The 21,125-nt window shown below is 33.2% G+C and overlaps 1 protein-coding gene across 3 annotated transcripts; it reads right to left on the reverse strand.

The window, feature by feature from the left end:
• Positions 1 to 4,438: 4,438 nt before the first annotated feature.
• LOC120282315 (F-box-like/WD repeat-containing protein TBL1XR1) lies at positions 4,439 to 14,446 on the reverse strand. 3 transcript variants are annotated; one of them, XM_039289100.1, is made up of 14 exons: positions 14,120 to 14,446; positions 13,680 to 13,813; positions 13,276 to 13,552; positions 12,791 to 12,885; positions 12,639 to 12,685; positions 10,965 to 11,106; positions 10,654 to 10,717; positions 9,054 to 9,212; positions 8,846 to 8,967; positions 8,001 to 8,075; positions 6,341 to 6,391; positions 6,188 to 6,261; positions 4,945 to 5,019; positions 4,439 to 4,852 (listed from the first exon to the last, which is right to left on the reverse strand). In XM_039289100.1, exons 1-14 carry the CDS (start codon positions 14,376 to 14,378, stop codon positions 4,633 to 4,635), a joined length of 1,794 nt encoding a protein of 597 aa, XP_039145034.1. In that variant the 5' UTR covers positions 14,379 to 14,446; the 3' UTR covers positions 4,439 to 4,632. The 3 variants fall into 3 exon arrangements, 2 of the variants coding, with proteins under 2 accessions (XP_039145034.1, XP_039145033.1); XM_039289099.1 differs by having other exon boundaries at positions 13,665 to 13,813; XR_005542943.1 differs by lacking the exon at positions 4,439 to 4,852 and having other exon boundaries at positions 4,922 to 5,019; positions 6,346 to 6,391; positions 13,665 to 13,813.
• Positions 14,447 to 21,125: the final 6,679 nt, after the last annotated feature.

The following is a 21,125-nucleotide window of genomic DNA, read 5'->3' on the forward strand; positions in this document are numbered from 1 at the left end:
TGTAATCAATTAAGAGTTGAAATCTTTGATTTATTACCCAGTGAAATCAAATTAAAATTGAGTGACCAAATTGATACAAATTGAAGTTCAATGATCAAAGTGAAAATGAGCCAAAGTTTAGTGACCTAGTAAAAAACTTACCCTAACACTTGCAATAAGGAGTTCACGAATGAGGCAGAGCAGAAGCTCCACTATCGATCAGAATAGCACCGGTACAACCTCAAGCGCAAGGTAGCAGGAGTCTCAGGGATGACTAAAACACTATCCAATCTAGGCATTAGCTCTAACTGAAGAAAGGAATAAATTGAGTGCATCTCCCATGTTGTACAGTTGTGCTCTTGCCAGAAGGAGTACAGAAGTGCTATGTCTCATGCTCAGCATTTCAATTCAAAGAGTTATGCTTTGAAATTTTCTCAAGATGCAAGTTCTCTAGGCATTGGTGTTACAACAGTAATATAGACACTTGCAATACATGCACCAAATAAATTAACTTTAAGTAAGCCTCCAATGTTTAAAGAAAGAGCTGAAGAGGGTATTGAAAATGATGATGAATGGGCGGATGTCAATTTTGATGATGTTCTAGATGAGGCTTCTAAAGCTGTAATGAATCTCCAAGTAAAAGAGGATGCTTTTGGGACTAATGCTAAGGTATTGAACATGTCGACAGCGCTGCATATAACTAGGGGTGAGCAAAAAAATCCAAATCCGATGATTTAATCAAATATCCAATTTTTTTACAGTAATTTTTTTGTGTACCTAATCCAAAAAAAAGGGTCGGGTACCCGGTCCGAATTTTTTGCATGCAAACCTTGTCGGATCTGTGTAGGGAGAAATTAAAAATTGGATATTCAAATTCGATCCGGTTTTTAATTTTTATTATGTTCTATATATATATAATAATCTTAAATTTTATATGGTCTAAAAAGTAAAAAATAAAAAATAAATTCAAATCCCTCCTCTCAACCTTTTAAAAGTTATATATAATAAATTTAAATTTTACAAGGGTTAAAAATAAAAAATATCCAAATGCATAATTAAATAACTTAAAGAATTATATACTTATATAGTTATATATATATATATATATATATTTAAATTCTACAAGGGTTAAAATTAAAAAAGAAAAAAGTTCAAATATTTACCTCTCATTCACCAATAGCCATTACCTCGCTTCTTCTTTCTAATCTTCCTTCAAATCTCTTCTTTCTTTAGCAACTAATAATCATTATTGACGAGACGCTTGATGCTTCAGAAGTTATTTGAATTTTTTTTTTAATGCCTAAAATTGATAAAACTCTATTATTTTTTTTATGACTTTTGTTCTGTGGAGAATAATATAAAAGTTTAATGTTAAGTTCTAAGTTTTTCATATTTGTTTTTAATGTAATGTTGTTATATAAAACAAATCCATAGAGTAGATAAAACTTAAAGTCTGATCCGGATATCCGATATTCAATCCATTTTAAACCGGGTACCCGATCTGATTTCGGGTACCGGTTTTGCTCACCCCTACATATGACCATCAACGCCGTCAAGGGCCTTCAAGATGTTCTCAAGACCAATCTTGGCCCCGAGGGCACTATTAAGATGCTTGTTGGGTGTGTTGAAAATATCAAGCTCACCAAAGATGGGAACACTCTATTGAAGGAGTTGCAAATCCAAAACCCTACGCCAATCATAATCGTGAAGATAGGGGTGTCGATCGGAGCGTCAGCCGGATCCAGTAGTTCATCGCCATTGTCCAACTATGATGGGGAAGGCGCTTACTTGATTTTTAATGCGGGAGACACGCTAGTCATCAGTGATCTCAATACACATGATAAGGATCCATTAAAATCCATTCATTTCGGCAATTCAAACCCCGTCTGCCATGCCTTTGACGTCGACTCCAAGGATCGGCATGATTTACTCATTGGATTGCACTCTGGAGACATCTACTCAGTGTCATTGAGACAACAGTCGCGGGATCTTGGGAAAAAGCTTGTCGGAGCTCATCATTATAACAAAGATGGCATGGTAAACAATAGTCGATGCACTTGCATATCATGGGCACCAGAAGGTGTGATGGCACATTTTATTGTTAGTCATACAAATGGAAACATATATGTATTTTGTAATTAAAAAATCAATCCCAATTCATGGTAGCACATGCAAAGTCCAGTAAGAGTAACCCCATTGCCAAATGGCACATGCAACGTCTAGTAAGTTGAAATGGATAATAAAAAATGTTAAAACCCTTGGAAGGGTTGTTTTTTTTATTAATGGGCATTATTATCAACTGGTAGCTTCATTAATATGTGTCGGATCATTGGAGTTTTGTTTTTTTTTTTTTTAATTGGGTCGACGGAAATTTTAATATGTTGATGGTGATACGCAAGGAAGGGAAAGCCAAATCCCTGATTGCAAAACTTGGGAATGACAGGGATCCTCACTCAAGACGAGGTAGTAAATGTTTCGAGGGAGAGAGGGAGGGAGCATCTCTGCCCTATCCTGTGGTCATCTCTAATCTTTGAATGATTTTTTAATTAATGCATTTTTCAAAATTATTTAAGTTTTATAAAGGTTTCCATTTATTACTATGAACTCTATAAAAACGAGAGTTACATAATTCTATGTTTTATTTTTCTAATGTTTTCTGTCCTAATCTATGCTAAACCACATTTGTTAACACTTGGGGGCCGTTTGGTTCGTGTTAATGACATATTACCACGTAACGAGATTATCATGGTAATATGAGTGGGAATGTTATATGGGTGAGAATATTGCGGTAATTTAATATAACCATGTTTGGTTAGGAACTTTTATTACTTTGGTTTTCATGGTAATCAATTTGTTAAAATATAAAAAGTTATAAGATTACCACGATAATCCAAGATAGACACCAAATTTGGTGGTAATATGATTACCACTTTCTTGGTAATATTTATAAGTTGGTAATGTGATATTACCATACAGATTACCATTAATAGTATCACAGAAAAGATATATCACAACATAGCTAGTATATATTCAAGATAAACATATTATGACTAATATTATTAAGCTTTTTAATTTAATGTCTATTTATTCTACTCGTGTTATACTTCTAGTGACATATGAATTCATAATTTTTTTTAAATATTAGGATTTTATAATGTTTTTAACAATCTGTGGTGATTGTATTTATGTACAATCAGTTTACTAGACTTTAGGCTAAGGAGAAGAGGATTGTAGTTGGAAACAAGATAGATAATAGAGTTTTTAAGAAAACTTCAATATTATGGAATAAGAAGATACAATCCTTATTTGCCAAACAATAGAAGGCAATTTATAGTGGTAACCTTTTGAGTTATAAAAAATAAAATTATTTAGCAAAATATTTTTATGTTTAGGTGGTATAGTTGAACAAATAAATGGAATTATGTTATTATGGGGTAAACAATTGATGATTCCTTTGTTTTGATTGTAATATTGTAGTTGCTCAAAATCCCATGAAATGCAAGTTTTTATTTATTAAAAATATTTATCAATTGCATTGTTAATTGTAAAAAATAAAAATAAAAATCAAGCTATATGTATGTGTATATTTTTTAACTAAATTGAGTGGGATTTAAGTTTTTGAATTTGATTTAGTGCAATTTAATGTTGTCTTAAGTTGGGCTTCAGTATTCTAAATTAAAATTGAGATGAGTTAAGCTCATCTTTTCCAGTTAATCTTTAAACTCAGAACCAAGTTTGATCTGAAACCAACCCAATCAAGCTTGACTCATTTATAGCCGCAACCACATACAGCTTTAGAAACTTAAATCCAAACTATAGACTAATATCAATTTGGTGCATACTTTATAGTTCTTTAGTACATATGATATTTTGCACTTCACAATAATATGACTATTAAACTAATATAATAATAATAATTAAAACATAAGTAACCTGAATTTTGCACAACTTCCTGCGTAATTTATTGCATATCAACATCCTCAGCAAGAAAATTAATAAACCCAAATGCATATTGGTCATATGGTTTACAAGAATGCACAAAAAGTATACACATATAGAAGAACAATGCATATTACTAAGAGGATGGTGTTGCTTCTTAATATAACATCCAAAGACCATAGTCAAACTGACAAAACTTGGGACGGAATGGTTTAGAAGTCAAGTATATCTTCAGTATAGTTAGTAAGAAAAAATCAGTTGAAAAATATGAATTATTCTAAATGCATTTTGAAATTGAAATAATGAGAAAATTGTTCACATATTGTTATTTCGGAAACAAAAGAAACAATGAGATAATTTATCTCACAAAATAAAGACAAGAAATAACTCTCCTATAAACTAAGGAAAGAAAACCCTGATTTACTTGGGTAATTTCAATTCTTGGTATATAAAATTAACTAGAGAAACACACACACACACACACACACACACAAAGACAAGCTTTACAACAAAATTAGGATGAAAGAATGATTTTGTCATTGCACTGCAAGAAAGAGAAATGTATACAAAAAGAATCAGGTTTACTAGTGTCTTTTGTGACTAAAGATTAGCAGCAATGAGTTGAGAAAAGAAAAAGGATCAGCATGTGTGTAAGACCGTTGAGAAAAAAAAATACAAAAGGCTGCATAGCTTCTCAACGCACAGAAAAAGGATCTACCATAAGGGAATCACACAAAGAGTGCTGTTTTGGTAACCTGCTGCTATTTTGTTGCCTTCTCTATTCCAAGAAAGATTATAAATCGAAGGATCACAGCCAACGATGGACTTCACAATCATCCCATCTATGACTTTCCATATCAATAAACGTTGCTCAACTGATCCACTAGCTATATAGTCGCCATCCGGGCTAAACTCTATTTCAAATACAGGTGTCCTAGTGTTCAAAGTGAAATGAATTGCTCTATCAAAATATGTTTAGCTATGTATTGATTTATCAGTTAGAAATTAATTGAATGATCAGGGTACCCGTGACCGTTGAAGGAGTAAAGGAGTTGCCCTTGTGCACCATCCCATATTTTGACTGTTGCGTCATCTCCAGCACTGACATTTGACAGAATTATATGAATGAACCCAAGAAAAGACATGAAAATGAAGTAAATTTTAGAAGCACTGACGTTTGAGAGGATCATATAAAACAGAACAGCATATGGAAAATGAGTAAATTTTGATTGTTCCATATATGGATTTATTCTGTTGAGATTATTACAGATATAAGGAACTGTGCAAGAAAATTTGCCCATACCAAGTCTGCTCATCAAAAGGTGTGGCTTTTTGCCAATTTATATGTACAATTTTCTAACATTAGCATCGAAATTAAAGTCCAAGTAATTTAAAGCAAGATCAGAACAGATACACTTCTATCAATATCTGTCTTGAGCTCAATCATGAGTTTAACTGATGCTTGAATTTAACTTTTAAAGCATGTGAAAAAATGATCCTTGGACTTTGCGCTAGTATTGGTTATGAGCAACTGCGTTGATATTTTCTAAAATCAAGAAAATGAGCTGTATGATGCTGCGTTGTGTTCAGGCCAAGTGTCGCAGGGGTTAATGGTAATGATGGCATAAGAGGCAAGGCTTGTAAAAGTGTGATGGAGAATAGTCATGTAGAACAGATGTGCGTAAGCAATAAAACACCACGATAAAGTCTAGCGAAGGTAATACTTTAGAAAGGAGATGTGAAATCAAATAATATGGATTTGAGTTACAGTTACAAGAAAGGCATCCAAAAGCTACCGCAAAGGGCAAGAGATGCATTGACACCAATCATCATTTGGTTATTGCAATAGCCACCAAGAAATAAACATCAATTTATATGTTCAGGTTACCATCAAGCACCGCGGTAAAGGATCAAAGTGTGCCATAATTTTGTCAATAATTCTAAATTTTTTACTTCTATCTGGAGGAAAGATTAACAAAAGTGCTAGACAAAGATGACCACAAAGACCATGCTAGCTGAATTTTGGATTACTGTTACTTCAATTATTTTTTATATTTTTCACAGAGTTCCTCACTGTTTAATAAATTAGATTTCAGATAAACGTTTAGTTTGAGAAAACTTTTGTATAGACTTTGCGCAATCATAAAAATCAAATTTCAGTCAATAACTTAATGGTTATCTTATATGCCAGGTGCTACACATAGTTGAGACATGGAGTACTAGTAGGGCAGAATACATAAGATACAACAATAAAGAGAACATAATGTACCTAGCAAGCAATAACTGATCATTGGGGCTGCTGGTGCCTGGGCCAGTAGGCCTCCATCTAATACTGTTTATACCCTGAAAATGTAACTAAATAAATACCTCCAATACGATCATTCAGAGTAAATAATAATGACAAGGAAAAAAAAACCCAAACCTCACAGTGCATCAGATTATGCAGACTTTTGTCCTGTGTCAAGGTCCATATCTGAGAAAAACACATAAATCTGAAATTTGGCCCTTGAACAACCATAGATTATACACACACACACAAAAAGACAGAAAAACAGTGAGGCTGGTTACATGAATAGTCTGCACCAAATAGCATACGAGAAACAAGTAGAGGGTTTAACATAGCCCACAAGATTTAAACTAGATAAATAAAGGAAAAATGGGTCAAGTGAAACATAACGAGCAGTCAACTCCACCAGGTTTCCCTAATTTGCCCATGGATGAGCAAAAATAGCAAGCATTATTTTTATAGAAGAGAGGTTGCTTAATTTGCCGCATTCCTTAATTAATTACACCATAGCAAGAAAAATGACATTCTTAATCGCAGATCCTAAGATGGCAAAATTAGGGTATGCATGATTAAAGCCATGGATACCGAAAGTAATACCGAGGTGCACAAAGAATTGAAGTCTTTTAACTTCAAAGCAATTATAAAATCCTAGAATTACATAGAAACCCTGGCTTTACTTTTTAATACACTGCTGCAAAAATGAAGCTTTGTGCACATGAAAAAATCATGCTGTCAAATGACAGAAAATGCTACTGCCATGGTCATAATTAAATTATTTTTAATTAACTCCACTCTACCATGTTTGAAAAAAGTTGATTTCAAATAGTACATGCAGAGTGCGTTTGATACGTAAAAAAATGAGAGACAGTACAGCACAAACTCTCTTGTCCTTGTTTGTTTTGTAAATAGATTGGAGTATAGCACAAGAAATTGGTTAAGTACAGCACAAGTTATTAAAAATTTTGTCCCACCAAAACCACGGTACACCTTTTTAAGTGTGGTACAGCATAACCAAAAGACAGTTTTGGCCCTAGTTAAAATTAAAAATTACAACACCCAACCTTTACCCAATAAAAAATTTTGGAAAAAAAAAATTATATTTGGTAAAAAATAATTAATTATTTTTTTTATGAATTAAAAAAAATATAATTATAGCCTAATAATTATATTTTAGAAATTAAAAAAATATAATTATACGCTAATAATTTTAAAAATTATAAAAAATTAAGTGATGGCTATCAATAATGAGAAGAAAATTTAAAATATTTTGTCCTGTTAATTTTTTTTCCCAAAACAACAAAATATTATACAAAGGGTATTGTAGTAATTTTACAATTTTTAGTACAGTACTTATGTAAATCAAACAGAAAACAATACAAAGTTTTTTGTGATGTCCACAGAATATCAAACAAAGAACAATACAAGCGTTTGTGTTGTAATTTGGTATTTGTGCTGTGTTGTACTGCTTGTGTTGTACCTATGTGTAAATCAAACGCACCAGTATAATGTTGAGGACAAACTTTTTCTCTGTGCTTTAACATCAAAAAGCAAATAATGGATGGTCTACTTAATCCAAGATTATATTTTTCAAGTGCAATAGGTGTCCATAGTACACATGCAAATAGTAAATTCAAAGTCTTTGCATTTTTTGTATTTGGTAAGGTATACATTAAAAATTTCAAAATTATACAACTTGAATAAGATCAAAGCACTAATTTACTTGAAAACTAAAACATCCACAAGTCAGAAGACTTCATAGAATAAACAATTGCCACTTTGATAAAAGAATGGTTACCTTTATAGCCCCATCATTAGAGTTTGAAGCCAACAAAGTCCCAGTAGGATCCCATTTGATACAACCAATTTCGTCCTGAAATCAAATCACTGATGCAAGTCAAACTTTTGAGCAAGAGTATAAACAGTGGCCCATGGAAATTAAGGACCATGAGCGTTTTTCAATTGTTAAAATCTATGCCTAACTGTAAGATGATAGAATGTGTCTAAATCTTGTGCAGTCTTAAGAACTGCAGCCACAAGCACATAGGCATATCACCAGTGCATTTTTTGTTACAATTATCAAATCACAAGAGATAAAGGAAACAAGTTGCGTAAAATAATTAATTTCAAACTTCCATGAAAAGTTTATCCAATTGAAGGATCGCATAGTAGTCCAACAGGACTTACAGCCTGGAAAATAACATTAAGGAAATGAGATGGCCTTGAGAAAGTTTGGTCAGAGCAACAGGTCACAATCTAAAGGATGAGAATAAATGAAGTCATCACTCAAGTGACATGTACATACATAAACATAACAAAATGCTTTGAAAGTGGTCAGAACTTGTCATTCAGTTCAACAAATCAGAGTTATTGGAGTCATTATCAAACTTGACATTACAAATGCCACAAGGCTGAAGATTGTGTACCAAAAGAAAAAAAAGGCACTTGATTCCATGCATGTCAAAGCTCACTTTGCTAGCCAAATGATATTCAAGCATAAAGAACAGAAGCATGAGCATTGATGAGTAAAAGATTCAGGCAATCAATGAGGGAAATAACTGATCAGCAACAAATCATTGTTGCTTACGACTGCCTAATAAAAATTAATCTCAAAAAATATTGATATTCATTGCTCATTGGAACCTGATGTCCAGCAAAAGTTATAATTGGCTGAGAATCTCCAACGTTCCAAACATAAATTCTCTTGTCCCTCAAACAAGTTGTAAATGAAGTATTGTTTCTCCATTCAACACTACGCAATAGTTCTGCAAAAAATAAATATAACAAGCGTGACTGTTTTTAGAGACTTCTAAAAGGAAAGCAAAGAATCTATCTTCAAGAACTGAATCACCTGAATCAAATGTTAATTCTTGCTTTGACTTCCATGTTCTTGTGTCCCAGATAATAACTGTGTTGTTGTAACTTCCAGTTAGGAGGAAATCACCTTTCCTGCTCCATGCCATTGACGATATAGAATGTCCATGTTCATCTAGTGTCTTCAGTAACTTACCTGTGGCATCAATACCAACAAAAGATAGTACAGAACCATCCAAAATACACAGGCTGAGGCAGTTTGTGATTCAAGTGAGAAAATATCTTAATGTTTGGAATGCTTAAACATGAATATTGCATAAAATAAATGCAAGAAACACTTTAATGACAGGTTTTGGTTTTGTCTGTTGTACTTAGCATAGGAAGAATCAAGGTGCTTTAATGGGAAGAACTGAACTAATTTTATTTGAAAAAAGTTTTAAATAACACTCCCCACTTAATATAAAAGCAACTATGATTTCATGGCATGTAAAATAATCAACACTACATTAAAAGAACACCTTGCCAAAGAGGAATACAAAATAATCAACGCTATATTATGTCAATCCATATTAATGTAGGTATCTATTAATTTTCTACTAAATAACTTCATTTATTAAAATAAAAAATATTTTTATGCATCCCTTTAGTTCCATATCCTTGTATAATTTATTCTTCACACATGGACAGCCTTTCAGGAACCAATACTAGAGACTTTTACAGCATAAACTGCCGAGGAAGAGAATGGTTTAGGCAAAAAGAAGCCAAATCCAACTCACCTGTGTGATGAATTTACAATATGCTAAATTATGTCAGCCATATAGATGTACTTGCACATTTATTCTTCTGAAGTAACTCCAGTTAGTAAATTATGAAAATGTTTTTATAATCCCTCAATGTTTCATAATTCATATAGGTAAAAATTTTCCTTTAGGCATGAATCAGCAACCAATAAAAGAGATTTTTGCCGAATAGCAACCTTGAACAAAGTTGAATTTTCATCCTTCTTTCTACTACAACAAAAGATTGAAGAGGAAAAGATCCTCTCATGGGACTGCATTCTTCAGTTCCTCTCAAAATCAAAGATTGATAAATGGCCTCTTGGCCATTTTAATAGAGAATAAAAGCAAGTCTAAGCACTATCCTAAAGCCGCCAATATGGAAACTTTAAAGAAAGGATACAGACAAGTTCAAACAAAGATGGCAGCAAAATTTTCCTCTAATTGAACAAGGCTGGCATGTCATGCAGCCATATTCCCAAAGGACACTAACCTACCCCATAAAAGACCACAACGAACAGGTCTGACTTTAACCCAAGTGAATGTATTGAATGATGGACATAACTCTTCAATAGTAGCAGGTTTCTGATCAGCCATAGTGCAAGGAAATAGGAAAATAGATAATTGACATTATAGTTAGAGGGATTAGCCATTATATATTTATTTCCTATAAATAGCAGCAGTTAAAATGGTTTTGAATTAGCCATTTGATAAGAAAATATGAAGACAAGACATAATCACCACCAACAAAACCCTAACTGAAACTATTTTATCAAGGTTACAATATCTCATATTCCAACAACATCTTCATAATCAGTTTAACTTCTTTCATTCAGATGCAACATGTAGGAAGCAACTAACCATTTTTATTCCAAATACTTGCCCGCCCATTGACTGAACTTGTTGCAAGTAGTTCCCCCTCTCCCTGTATGATAAGTATTAGAACAGTACAGAGGTTTACTGCAAGTGAAAAATCACTACTACGCAATAAGAATACATGTCAGGTGAATGAATTCATCAAAATCATTTAGATTGATGATTGCTGAAAAAAAGTTATATCTTCTGCTCAAAGCGTTGAAAGGCATTACTTTAGTTCTCAGAAAAAACATATTAGAATATTCATTAAAATTGCAAGAGCATGGTGATCAATAGAAAGAGATAGTGAAACTCACATTCCAAGCAAGTGTGGTGATTGGCCCACCTAGTCCATAGGTTTTAGCATCAGAATGATTAATAAAATGCACCCTTGAAATTGAACTACGCATGGAGAAGTCATCTGAAATTTCCCATATTCGTGACATTGAATTTGAAGACCTAGTAGTTTAAAAAAAAAAGAAAAAAAAATGTTAACTCCTATAAACCACACCACCAAACACAAGCAAGGCTAGCAAGCATATCTTAATGTTTGCTAAAATATCCTTATGTAGATCAAAACATCGTTAGCATAATTGGGCAAGTCATAATGCAGTTAAATCCCGAACAACATGAAGAAATCATAAGTTATGAGACTTAAGGTTCCTATGTCAACTCATGTTGGTTAACTTCAACTACAGGTTAAACACTGATCCTAATATTTTAGGGTTGACTTGCAGTTTGCATATTTACAAATGTTGTTTATAAACCTTTTAGATCAAGGATTATGAGTTACAGACTGACGTTTCATTTTCACCATTGATATCAAATTTGCACAAGGTTCAGCTTTGAAAACATTGTAAAAAAAAAAAAAAAACTCAGATCAAGGAATGCTTGTTTGACACTCCTTGAACAGATTGTGAAAGAGCATGTTAAATCAAAAGGCATATAAAAATTAGCGTACCCAATTTAAAGATTACTTAAATTGAACCAGCCTTAAATGTTATTTATTAAGCAAAACTGCATGAATTCTATCATGTAAAAAACTCAGACAATTTGATCAAAACTCAAACATGCAAAGTTAAGGGAATATTCAAGAAAATACTAAATTAAACAAAATGAAAATCAAGAAAAAACTTCAAAGCATACCACTTCAGAGACTCAGAGTAATCATATCAAAAACTCTTAACAGAGGCCAACCATCAAGGCATCAGAAGCATAGGTAGGTCATTATTCCATTTGTTCTGGGATGAATTCTCAATGATGCCTAACCAGCAACTATTTACATTTTTTCTTTCTAATTTTAAATCAGAAAAGCTTGAAAAGTTTTTCAACTCAGCAATCTACCTTCAGATTAATTCTTAGGAACAATTAGACTAAATATTATGGTTAACATATGGGCCCTCTATCAATACATGTTAACCTCAACAGGAAAAGTATGTCATAACTCCACTTGTTCCAAAGTTTGGATTATGGGAGATGCCTAAACAATCATACGCATTTTCATTTTTGGTCACAATAAAATTTGCAACAAGTTTCCCAGATACCAGTCTACTAGGTTGTATATTCAAAACTAAACTAATTCAGAATCTTTATGCTGTTAGATTGGTGAAATTAAACTGATAAATGTTCAAATAACTGGGATGCACTAATGACACCTGGATATCAAGAATAAGAACTTCTTTGGATGTTGTACAGCGCATTAGTTAGCTGCTTGAATAATTTGAAAGAAAGGAATCAGGTGGCTAACTTGTTGAATATTATTGGGGAATGGCGTAAGAACAGTCATCTATAGAATACAACAAGAGGAAGCTATTCATTGATAAATCTTGCAAACCAGCGAGTGGAATTAAGGGAAATGGCAAAAAATTACAGTGATCAGCATGTCAATAGGATACACAACACTGGTACAAGGAATTTTAGCTAATTCAAAGAGTCAATGTAAGATAAAAGCTCTAACTGAGAAGAGCATATTGAGAGGAAACTATACCCACCCAACCACCAGAAGAGAATCGGTTGGACTCCAAGCACAGATGGAAACCTAAAGCAGGAAAACAGAAGGCATAATAAAGTTCCTTGAACAAATTTAGACTATATGATATAATCTTTTTTTGGTAAAATTCTCGCAAAATTGAATTGATCGAACCTCTAAACTATGTCCTTCCAAGACAAATACATCTGATTCCGAAACTTGATGAGCCACTGATGGCATACTAGGGGTCTGACCCATTAATAGAGGTCCTACCAGTGGTACAAAGAGTTATGATAGTTATTCAACATAAGTTGTGGATAACACGTGGGTGGTTGCACATCTATGTCAAAATTAATGGTGTAAAAAATTCAAAAGTAAATGAAATTCTAAAGAAAGAGCAAAGCCACTAAAAAAAAGGACCTCTTGATCAAAATGATCTCATGATCAGGAAGCAATCCACTCAGGAAAAAAAGTTTGGTGAGTCAGATTGCCTCTTCAAAATACAAATGAGAAAGGTTCACAAATTAAATAAGAAACAGGAACCACAAGGAGTTAATGAGTAGGATTTTGTGCAATATTTTGTTTTTGTTTTGATAAATCATAATCCAAAACAAAAAGGATATGGGCAAGAAAGCAGAAAGAATGATATACATTTTTACCTTTATGAACATCAACTTTAGATTGATCTTTCAAATCCAGGGATCCCTGCTGCATTCTCATGTCTTTACTATGTTCTTTATCTTTTCTTTTATTCTGTCTTTTGCTTACTGGCTCTTGGTCTGCCGCACCATAGTCAATACCTTCTCCATGATCAATAGTTCTTTTCTTAGCATTTTCTTTCCTATGTTTAATGATTTGTGATAAACTATGCACACTATTTGTGATAATATCCAGAGGATCAAGGCGACAACACTCGATTAAAGAACCCGAGTCACTCTGGCCATATTAAAACAAATGAAACACAAATCATGAGAAACAAAGTTGTCAATTTTAACACTTTTCAGACAAACTTCACACTTATTCTGTGTAAGGATGTAAAAATGCCTACAGAATGTAAATTTGCCTTCAGTTGTGTGTATCTAAGACCATCTTGCACAAACGAAAAGAGAGCACCCTTCGGAATTGCACTTTTATCAATATTATTGACGTTCTTAATCCCCGCCTCCGTTGCAAAGTTAAATGCAGTGTGTGCAAAACCTAATCAACCAAGAATTTACAAATTCAGCATCCAAAATCAAGAAACACATAAGTAATCCATATTCCATGCTGATATATCCCCAAGCTCACTCCAACAGTAGGACAACAAGAAACCCATGAAATAATTCTAAATCCTAAACCATCAAAATCCACCATCCAATATGCAGAAACACACAAGTAGAAGAAACCCTAGAAACTCAATTCATCAAACAAAGACCCAGAAAAACACACAAGAAAACAATCATAAATCCCAAGAACATCCAGAATTTAAAAATCCAAGAAATCAAAGTAAAAATCAAGCAGGACCTTTTTCCTCAAGATATCGGAAAATGAGGACATTGAGCTGATCGGAGGTGGGATCGCCAAGAATATCAACATTGGGGAACAAGATCAACCTTGACAAGGAGCGAGGATGAGTGGTGGGAGGAACAGGAGAGCTTGCGGTTCCTGGATTGCTTGGCTCACCGGCGAGGAACGGCGGAGGCGGCTGACGTGGTGGTTCATTGGTGAGAGGAGTTTCAGGGATACGCGTTCCAAGGGTTTCTGGTTTCTCTCCCATTGCCATGGGTTTCTTTCCTTTGTCGATGCTGGAGCGATTCGGTGCCAACGTCTGACTGGGGCCGGATCGTTGACTCAGAGTTAACTCGGAATCCAAGTATAATCTTGGATTATTGGGAATTTATATAGTGAACTGTTTAGATATAATTTTGTTATATATATATATATATATATGTATCATATTGTTGATAGTGAAGTTTGCCCGAACGTGCATAATAACGGAGTTAATATCTCAGTACACGCTTTGCTACACTCACTTTGAACATATCTCTCAATATAGATGAATATCTTATATAACGAACTCGATCTCAAAAAAATTAAGAGATCGTTTGTATTTTATTGTATATTGGACGAAATGGATATAAATATTATATTTTTCTTTTTAAGTTTTTAATAAAATTATTAAAGTAGCACTCTTCCTAAAACATTCAAGAACTTAGTTATCTCTAACACATCTCTACTCATGAGAAGTCATTATTCCATACATTCCTTCACCTAATGTGCATTGTGCTTCAATGACCAAATCAAGATCAGTAAATCAACTAAAATATTTCATTATATGCGTCTCGATTGTGAAAGTCTCAATATTTATTTGAAAGCTTATAAATTTGTTAATAACAGTATTAAAGTCTTTTAATTTTGGAGATCTCCTAATAATTATTTATATAACAAATTAAGATGTTCAATTTTAATTTATTAATGCTTATTAGTTAATGGTATATGATCTGAACTAATTTTTAAAAGTTAGAATAATAAATTAAGATATTAAATAATTTAATTTAATTATTAATCAATTTCATATCTATCAACTAACATTTTAAAATTTCTCTTTTTGCCAAAGTGACTTCATTCATTCAAGTGGTTAGGAGACATGGTCTTGTCGCCCTTTTCAAAAAAAAAATTCCTCTTTTTCTCTATAATAACTTACTTTACAAATATTGCAATGTTAATCTAATCTTTATTTATTTAATTACAATTAAACAGTTTTTTAAACTTATTTATGTTATTACTCTCCTGAGCATAAGTGATTAACAAATCTTTATATCCATACATATATTTAAAATATTTAAAGTAGTTGTACAAGACAATTTTGTTTCTATTAAATGTGATATTAGTAATGTAAATGTTCAATTTCATTGATTTGTTTGCATAAAATGTTTTATTAGATATTTCAAACCAATTATAATTGTTAAAAAATATTTTAATTTTGTGGAAAAATTATACCAACATTTGCGTATTATTTTGTTAATTACAAAATAAATAATTTGAAGGAAAAAAAGTAAATTGTTAATTATTTTTTGTTTATATTAAATATGATATTATTAATTAAAAAAATAGTTACATTTATTTATTTGTGAAATAAATATTCATGAGACCTTTTAAAACCTAATACCCTAATAGTTTCCATCTATATACAATATTGGCTTAAAATCCTCAAAATACAAAGAGAGGTAATTTGCCTGCTCTATACATATATTTAAAATAGTTGTAAAATTTGCTCATAAAGAGTTTTAAAAATAAAAACTTTTTTAAAGTATTAGTTTATATTGCATATGGCGTTCTTAATAGAAAAAATTTAATAGCATTAACTTTTAAGGGCACCTCCATATTTGTATATATCAAGTAAAATTTAATTTTTATTGAACAAGTTAAATGTTTAATTTTGAAATTTGATTTTAGAACGTTGATTATCTTGAACCTCTCGTTTTCATAATTCTCTAACCCTTTTAATAAAAAAATTGTAAAAATTAATTTTTGGGGTCCCATATGTTAATAACTTAATGGGAAGATATGATATTTGATTAATAACAATATTTTAAATATTTATTTTATTTAAAAATATTATTAAAAAGACCTTTTTTTTATTTTGCTTTTAAAAAGTTGTAAAAAGTGATCTAAAAAGAAGAAATTTAAACTCACGGCTTATCTTGAGAGGAAAGTAGAAAGCAAAGTGATTATTTTAACACTTGTTATATCAATTTTCTATCATCTCCATAAAGCATAAAGCATGAAGCATTAAATACATATATATATATATATTGACAAAAGTGACAAGTATAAAAGAGATAATCCGGAGATGCATCAATTATAGTGACTTAACTGTCCCTAGAGATTTACTATTTGAGACAAGTTAACATGCAATTAGGCCTGCCACATATGCCCAAAGTCCTTAACCCCACAATAATAATTTTTTCCTACCATCCAATCCAACTCCTTCCACATGGTTACCACACACTAGATAGAGTGAAAATGTTTAAACAATGTTTTACAAACTCGATAAATAATAAGTGAACTATACTCTAAATCTACAACACATGGTCGAAATCTTGTGCCGACCTACTCATGGTTGAGATGAGAATTCACTTGGCTATCGCACCGTAACACACCCAATTTTCTCTAATTATTTAGTTGGGTGAAATGATGTTCCCAATCCTCTTAACATCATACAAATTTAATTTAGCAAAAGTAATTATTTAAATGCTATATTTAATAATTAAGCTTAAAAAATTTTTAATTTTAATAAACACTCATTACGAAATAATATTAAATTTTAATATTTTTAATTTTTATAACCCAATATTTCATAACTTCTTTACTAAAGCAATTTAGTTTAGTTTGAGTGGATAAAAGCACGACCCTCAGGTACCTGAGGAACAGAAAATGTTGTTACAGTTGGTTATGAATAAGTTGTATGACTTAGTTATATAAACATATTTAGTTGATGGAATAAAGAGGAGAAGAGTAGAAGAATTATTTTATCATGCCTTTTTTCTTTTTGTCTCTCTCTATATCTCTCTCTTAACCTCCCTCTTTGTTTAATCCACGATTCCCGGCATGCATCATTTTTTGTGCTTTCATTAAGAGCATGACAGAGGCAATCAAAACAAGTTCCAAACCTATTGAAGACCAACTATCTCTAATCAGGGAGCAATTAGCTCAGTATGAATGTTTCTAGAAGTTAGAATCTCTCTACACCACAGTGAAAATTGTCACGGTCCGACCCTCGGTCTTGACATGTGACAACGACCGTGACAACCCGAGAAGAGATACCCACATCATTTAACCCTTGAGTCGTCGCAAGGCTAACAAAATCTCTGGAATTTCACATTTCTAACCACGAATAACAAGAATACACAATGTGTGAGGAATGGAATAAGACATTAGCACAGAGGAAGCAACAAACCAAAACCTGATAATAGAGAGTTCAAGAAATATACTGGTCACAAGTATACAAGATTTTCCACAAAGAATAGACAACAAACAAATCATGCATAAGGAGTTTCAAATACACTAGTAGATCCATATTCTAATACAACATATTCATGCTCAAAGAAAAATATATATAATACTATAAATGAGCAAAGAAAGAGAGATTATGCCAGCACTTCGTCTCGCCGCCACACTACTAGCGCTAGAGCTTGAAAGGGAGAGAAAGGGTAAGTAACCTAAGTCACTCAGGGAGTGAGTTAGCACAATTCTAATAAAATATCAAAATAATTTGAAGAAATATCAACAATCAAGCTGTTACAAAGTTTCACATAACTTTGAATGATATAACATGTAGCAGAACACATATATGTATATGAAAACCATAACCTTCATAAAGGATCCATTTGATTCACATAAGGGTTCCACGCTCAAAAATCATTGTCAAGGATAATTATACAAGGGAATCAATGCAAGAAGAGTTCAACATAAGAATCATGAATTCTAAAATACCATGTTTGCATCTTTGTAAATTTATTAATGGTCTAGACAACCCTCTAAAATATAGTCGTGGCCGTAGCTATAAGTTAAGAGCCATCAAGGCCCTCATGTCCTTGACGTTGACCCACCGGTTCCGTATTGTGACTCCGACCTCCCAATGTATCGTCTAAATTAAGGTTTTACGCGGGCACCTGATGATGACAAGGAAACGGATCCTCCAAGCCACCTCTAATGGTTGTTGTGGTGACCCCCTACTGCACCAGGTGGGTTACAACCCCATCACCATCAACATCAATCAATGCAAATCTATATCATCATAGGGTCCATAACCAAGAGAACATATAAATCCCTATCCACAAGTATCCATACTAGAAAATATGTTTAGAAAAGCAAGCGCTCATAAATCATTTCAACTCCTAAAATACAAGTATAATCATAAACTTATTTATCCAAACAGCAAGAGTTTTCCAATATAAATCAATAGCAAGTAAATTCCTTCTGAGTTGGTTAATGTATCGATTTAAAAAGATAAAACCATGAAATACTTTTCAAATAAAGTAATAAAAATCTTTAGATAATATTCTAGTAGAACTATGCAAATCACAAATCCCACTCACTACTTAGGCGATTTAAACCCCGAGTGTGCTACTCTTCCATTGGCTCAGTGCCTTAAGCCAAGCTTTCACCACCTAACTAAAACACACACACACACACGCACACACACACACACACAAAATGAGCAATAATCAAGAATAGGAAAATAAGAAAGAAACCCTAGGTTCAATCATGCAATGTAACCCTAATGAGACCTAAGGTTGGCTCAAAACTGGGTTTCAAGGTTACCAATGAAATCCTAAAGGTTTGACCTTCACTCTAAACCAAGAATCCAAAGAAACAACCAAGTTCTATTGCTACTATAGTAATGTTCAAGGATACAATCAACCAAGGAAGCAATCGCAATGCCACTAACCTCTCAAGTTTGGACAGCAATAAGCAAGAAGAAGAGCAATAATTAAGCCATTCAAACTTACTTCTTAACCCTAGATCCATTCATCCACCAAACACCAAAGAAGAAGGAATGGAGAAAGCTTACTCATAAGCCCAAGGAGAAGGATGATGGATCTTCAAGCTCTGACCTAGCAAGAGGAGGGAGTTTATCCACCTTTCTTCTTGCTCCAAAGGACTCCAAGGAATGAGAGGAAGAGTAAAGGAAGGGAGAACCAAAGAGAGGAAAAGAAAAACCTCAACAGTAGAAGGCCAAAAGGCCTTGAAAACCTAATTGGGCATGCCTTGCGAGCACCATGCGGGCGCACGGCGCCCACAGGGGCATGCTTGCTCGTGCCTGCTAAGACACACTGCCCAGAGGGGTGCGCCTAGGCGCACCTTGCACCTGCCTGACGGGCACAGGCATCCCACGGGGGCACGCCCTGCGCCCATCTCGCGAGTGCAGATGGCCCAGCGACTGCCCAATGAGCATGGGCAAGCGACCCCGCCTTCAGTCCAAGCCACGAAGGCAAGCACACACGAACAATCATGTGAGTCCAAAAATGTCTCAAACACGCTCAAATGGACGCAGTCTCAACTACAGAGCCTAAAACAAACAGGTTTGAACAAAAGTTCAAGTTGAAGCACATGAAAAAGACCAAAACACCACAGAAATGCTGCTGAAATCCGTAGCTTCTCAAGAGACAGTGATGGCAGACATAATGGACAGGGTAGTCAAACTAGAGAATCAACCTGTTCAGCCGCCCTTAATAACTTTACCCACTCAAGACACCATCAACCCCTTCCAAACCACACACACAATCACTCACGATGACACCACCAACTCCTTCCTAACCACATACTATACCGTACGTTATTTTTTAGCCACAATACACTTTTGCTAACCCTCCGTTTGTCACTCAGGCCATTTTCTCGTCTCATCCTTCCAACTCTTCCCTTACTACGGCACCCAAGATCATCGATCTCTGACTTCCAAAACTTGAAATCACTTTGTTCATGGGGTACTGTAAAGATCTCCAAAAGAAACTTTCCTTCCTCAAACCAAGGGATTCCATCAACATAACAAATTGGTAATAGCAATCACCCCATCTCTTTCACCAGGAAAACTTCCACTAAATATCCCATACCAACATCAAGAAAGATCCTTTATGAGCACTATTTTGGCCTTGAGGGCAAGGCCAATCTTGATGGGAAGGACAATGTTGCAAGCCCTTTCGAGATAGGGTTCATAGATATGGTTTGTTACTAAGCTATATTGAGTTAAATTAGGATTTTGCTATTAGGTTAGTAGTTTGTTATTTATTTAGTAAAGTTTTTATTAAGTTGATACAATTGGTTATGAATAAGTTGTATGACTTAGTTATATATATGTGGTTGATGGAATAAAGAGAAGAAGAAGATGATGAAAAATTAGGCTTGTTTCATTGTTGTTTTTGAGAACCATTTTTATTCTTGAAAAAAAAAATTTAAAACTTGTTTAAAAATGTGTTTTTACTAAATTGTTTTTAAAAATTAAAAACAACAAAGTGTTTTTAAAAATAAAAATCGAGAACAACTTTTCTAAATTTTTGTTTTTAAAAACAATGGCAAAAGTAGATTATAAAATTTTTAACCCTATAAAAATACAAAAAAATTAAAGATAAAAATAATCCCAATACTGTATAAGGTTCATTTTGGATCATATTATTTCGTAGATTCTGAATATCCTTGCACTAGAGATTTGTTAGCACCTTATATAGGGGGTGAAAGATACTATATCCAAGAATACCGAGGCAATTGATAAGCAAGAAGTTACATAGAGTTTTTTAATTTTAAACGTTCCTCTTTAAGATGACAATCGAACATCATTTTGGTGTGTTAGAAAATCAATTTTCAATTCTAAGATTATTGCCTCTATACAAACCTTTTAAGCAACCTCAGCAAGACATTGTGATTGTGTTACAAACCAGATGTCACTATATTGAACCTATGCTTGTACTATTTATATAAATTAATGCTATTACACACTAAATATATGTATCATAATGTCATCTTGAATTCT

The sequence above is a fragment of the Dioscorea cayenensis genome, chromosome 18, assembly GCF_009730915.1.
Source record: "Dioscorea cayenensis subsp. rotundata cultivar TDr96_F1 chromosome 18, TDr96_F1_v2_PseudoChromosome.rev07_lg8_w22 25.fasta, whole genome shotgun sequence".
NCBI classification, from domain to species: Eukaryota; Viridiplantae; Streptophyta; class Magnoliopsida; order Dioscoreales; family Dioscoreaceae; genus Dioscorea; species Dioscorea cayenensis.

Excerpts from the sequence above, each read along its gene's own strand:
- LOC120282315 (XM_039289099.1), bottom strand. The coding sequence starts at position 14,378 with ATGGCAATGGGAGAGAAACCAGAAACCCTTGGAACGCGTATCCCTGAA. Across the intron at positions 13,553-13,664 it reads TGAAGGCAAATTTACATTCT|AGTGACTCGGGTTCTTTAAT; the intron begins GTAGGCATTTTT and ends TAATATGGCCAG. Across the intron at positions 6,392-8,000 it reads CTAATGATGGGGCTATAAAG|ATATGGACCTTGACACAGGA; the intron begins GTAACCATTCTT and ends TGTTTTTCTCAG.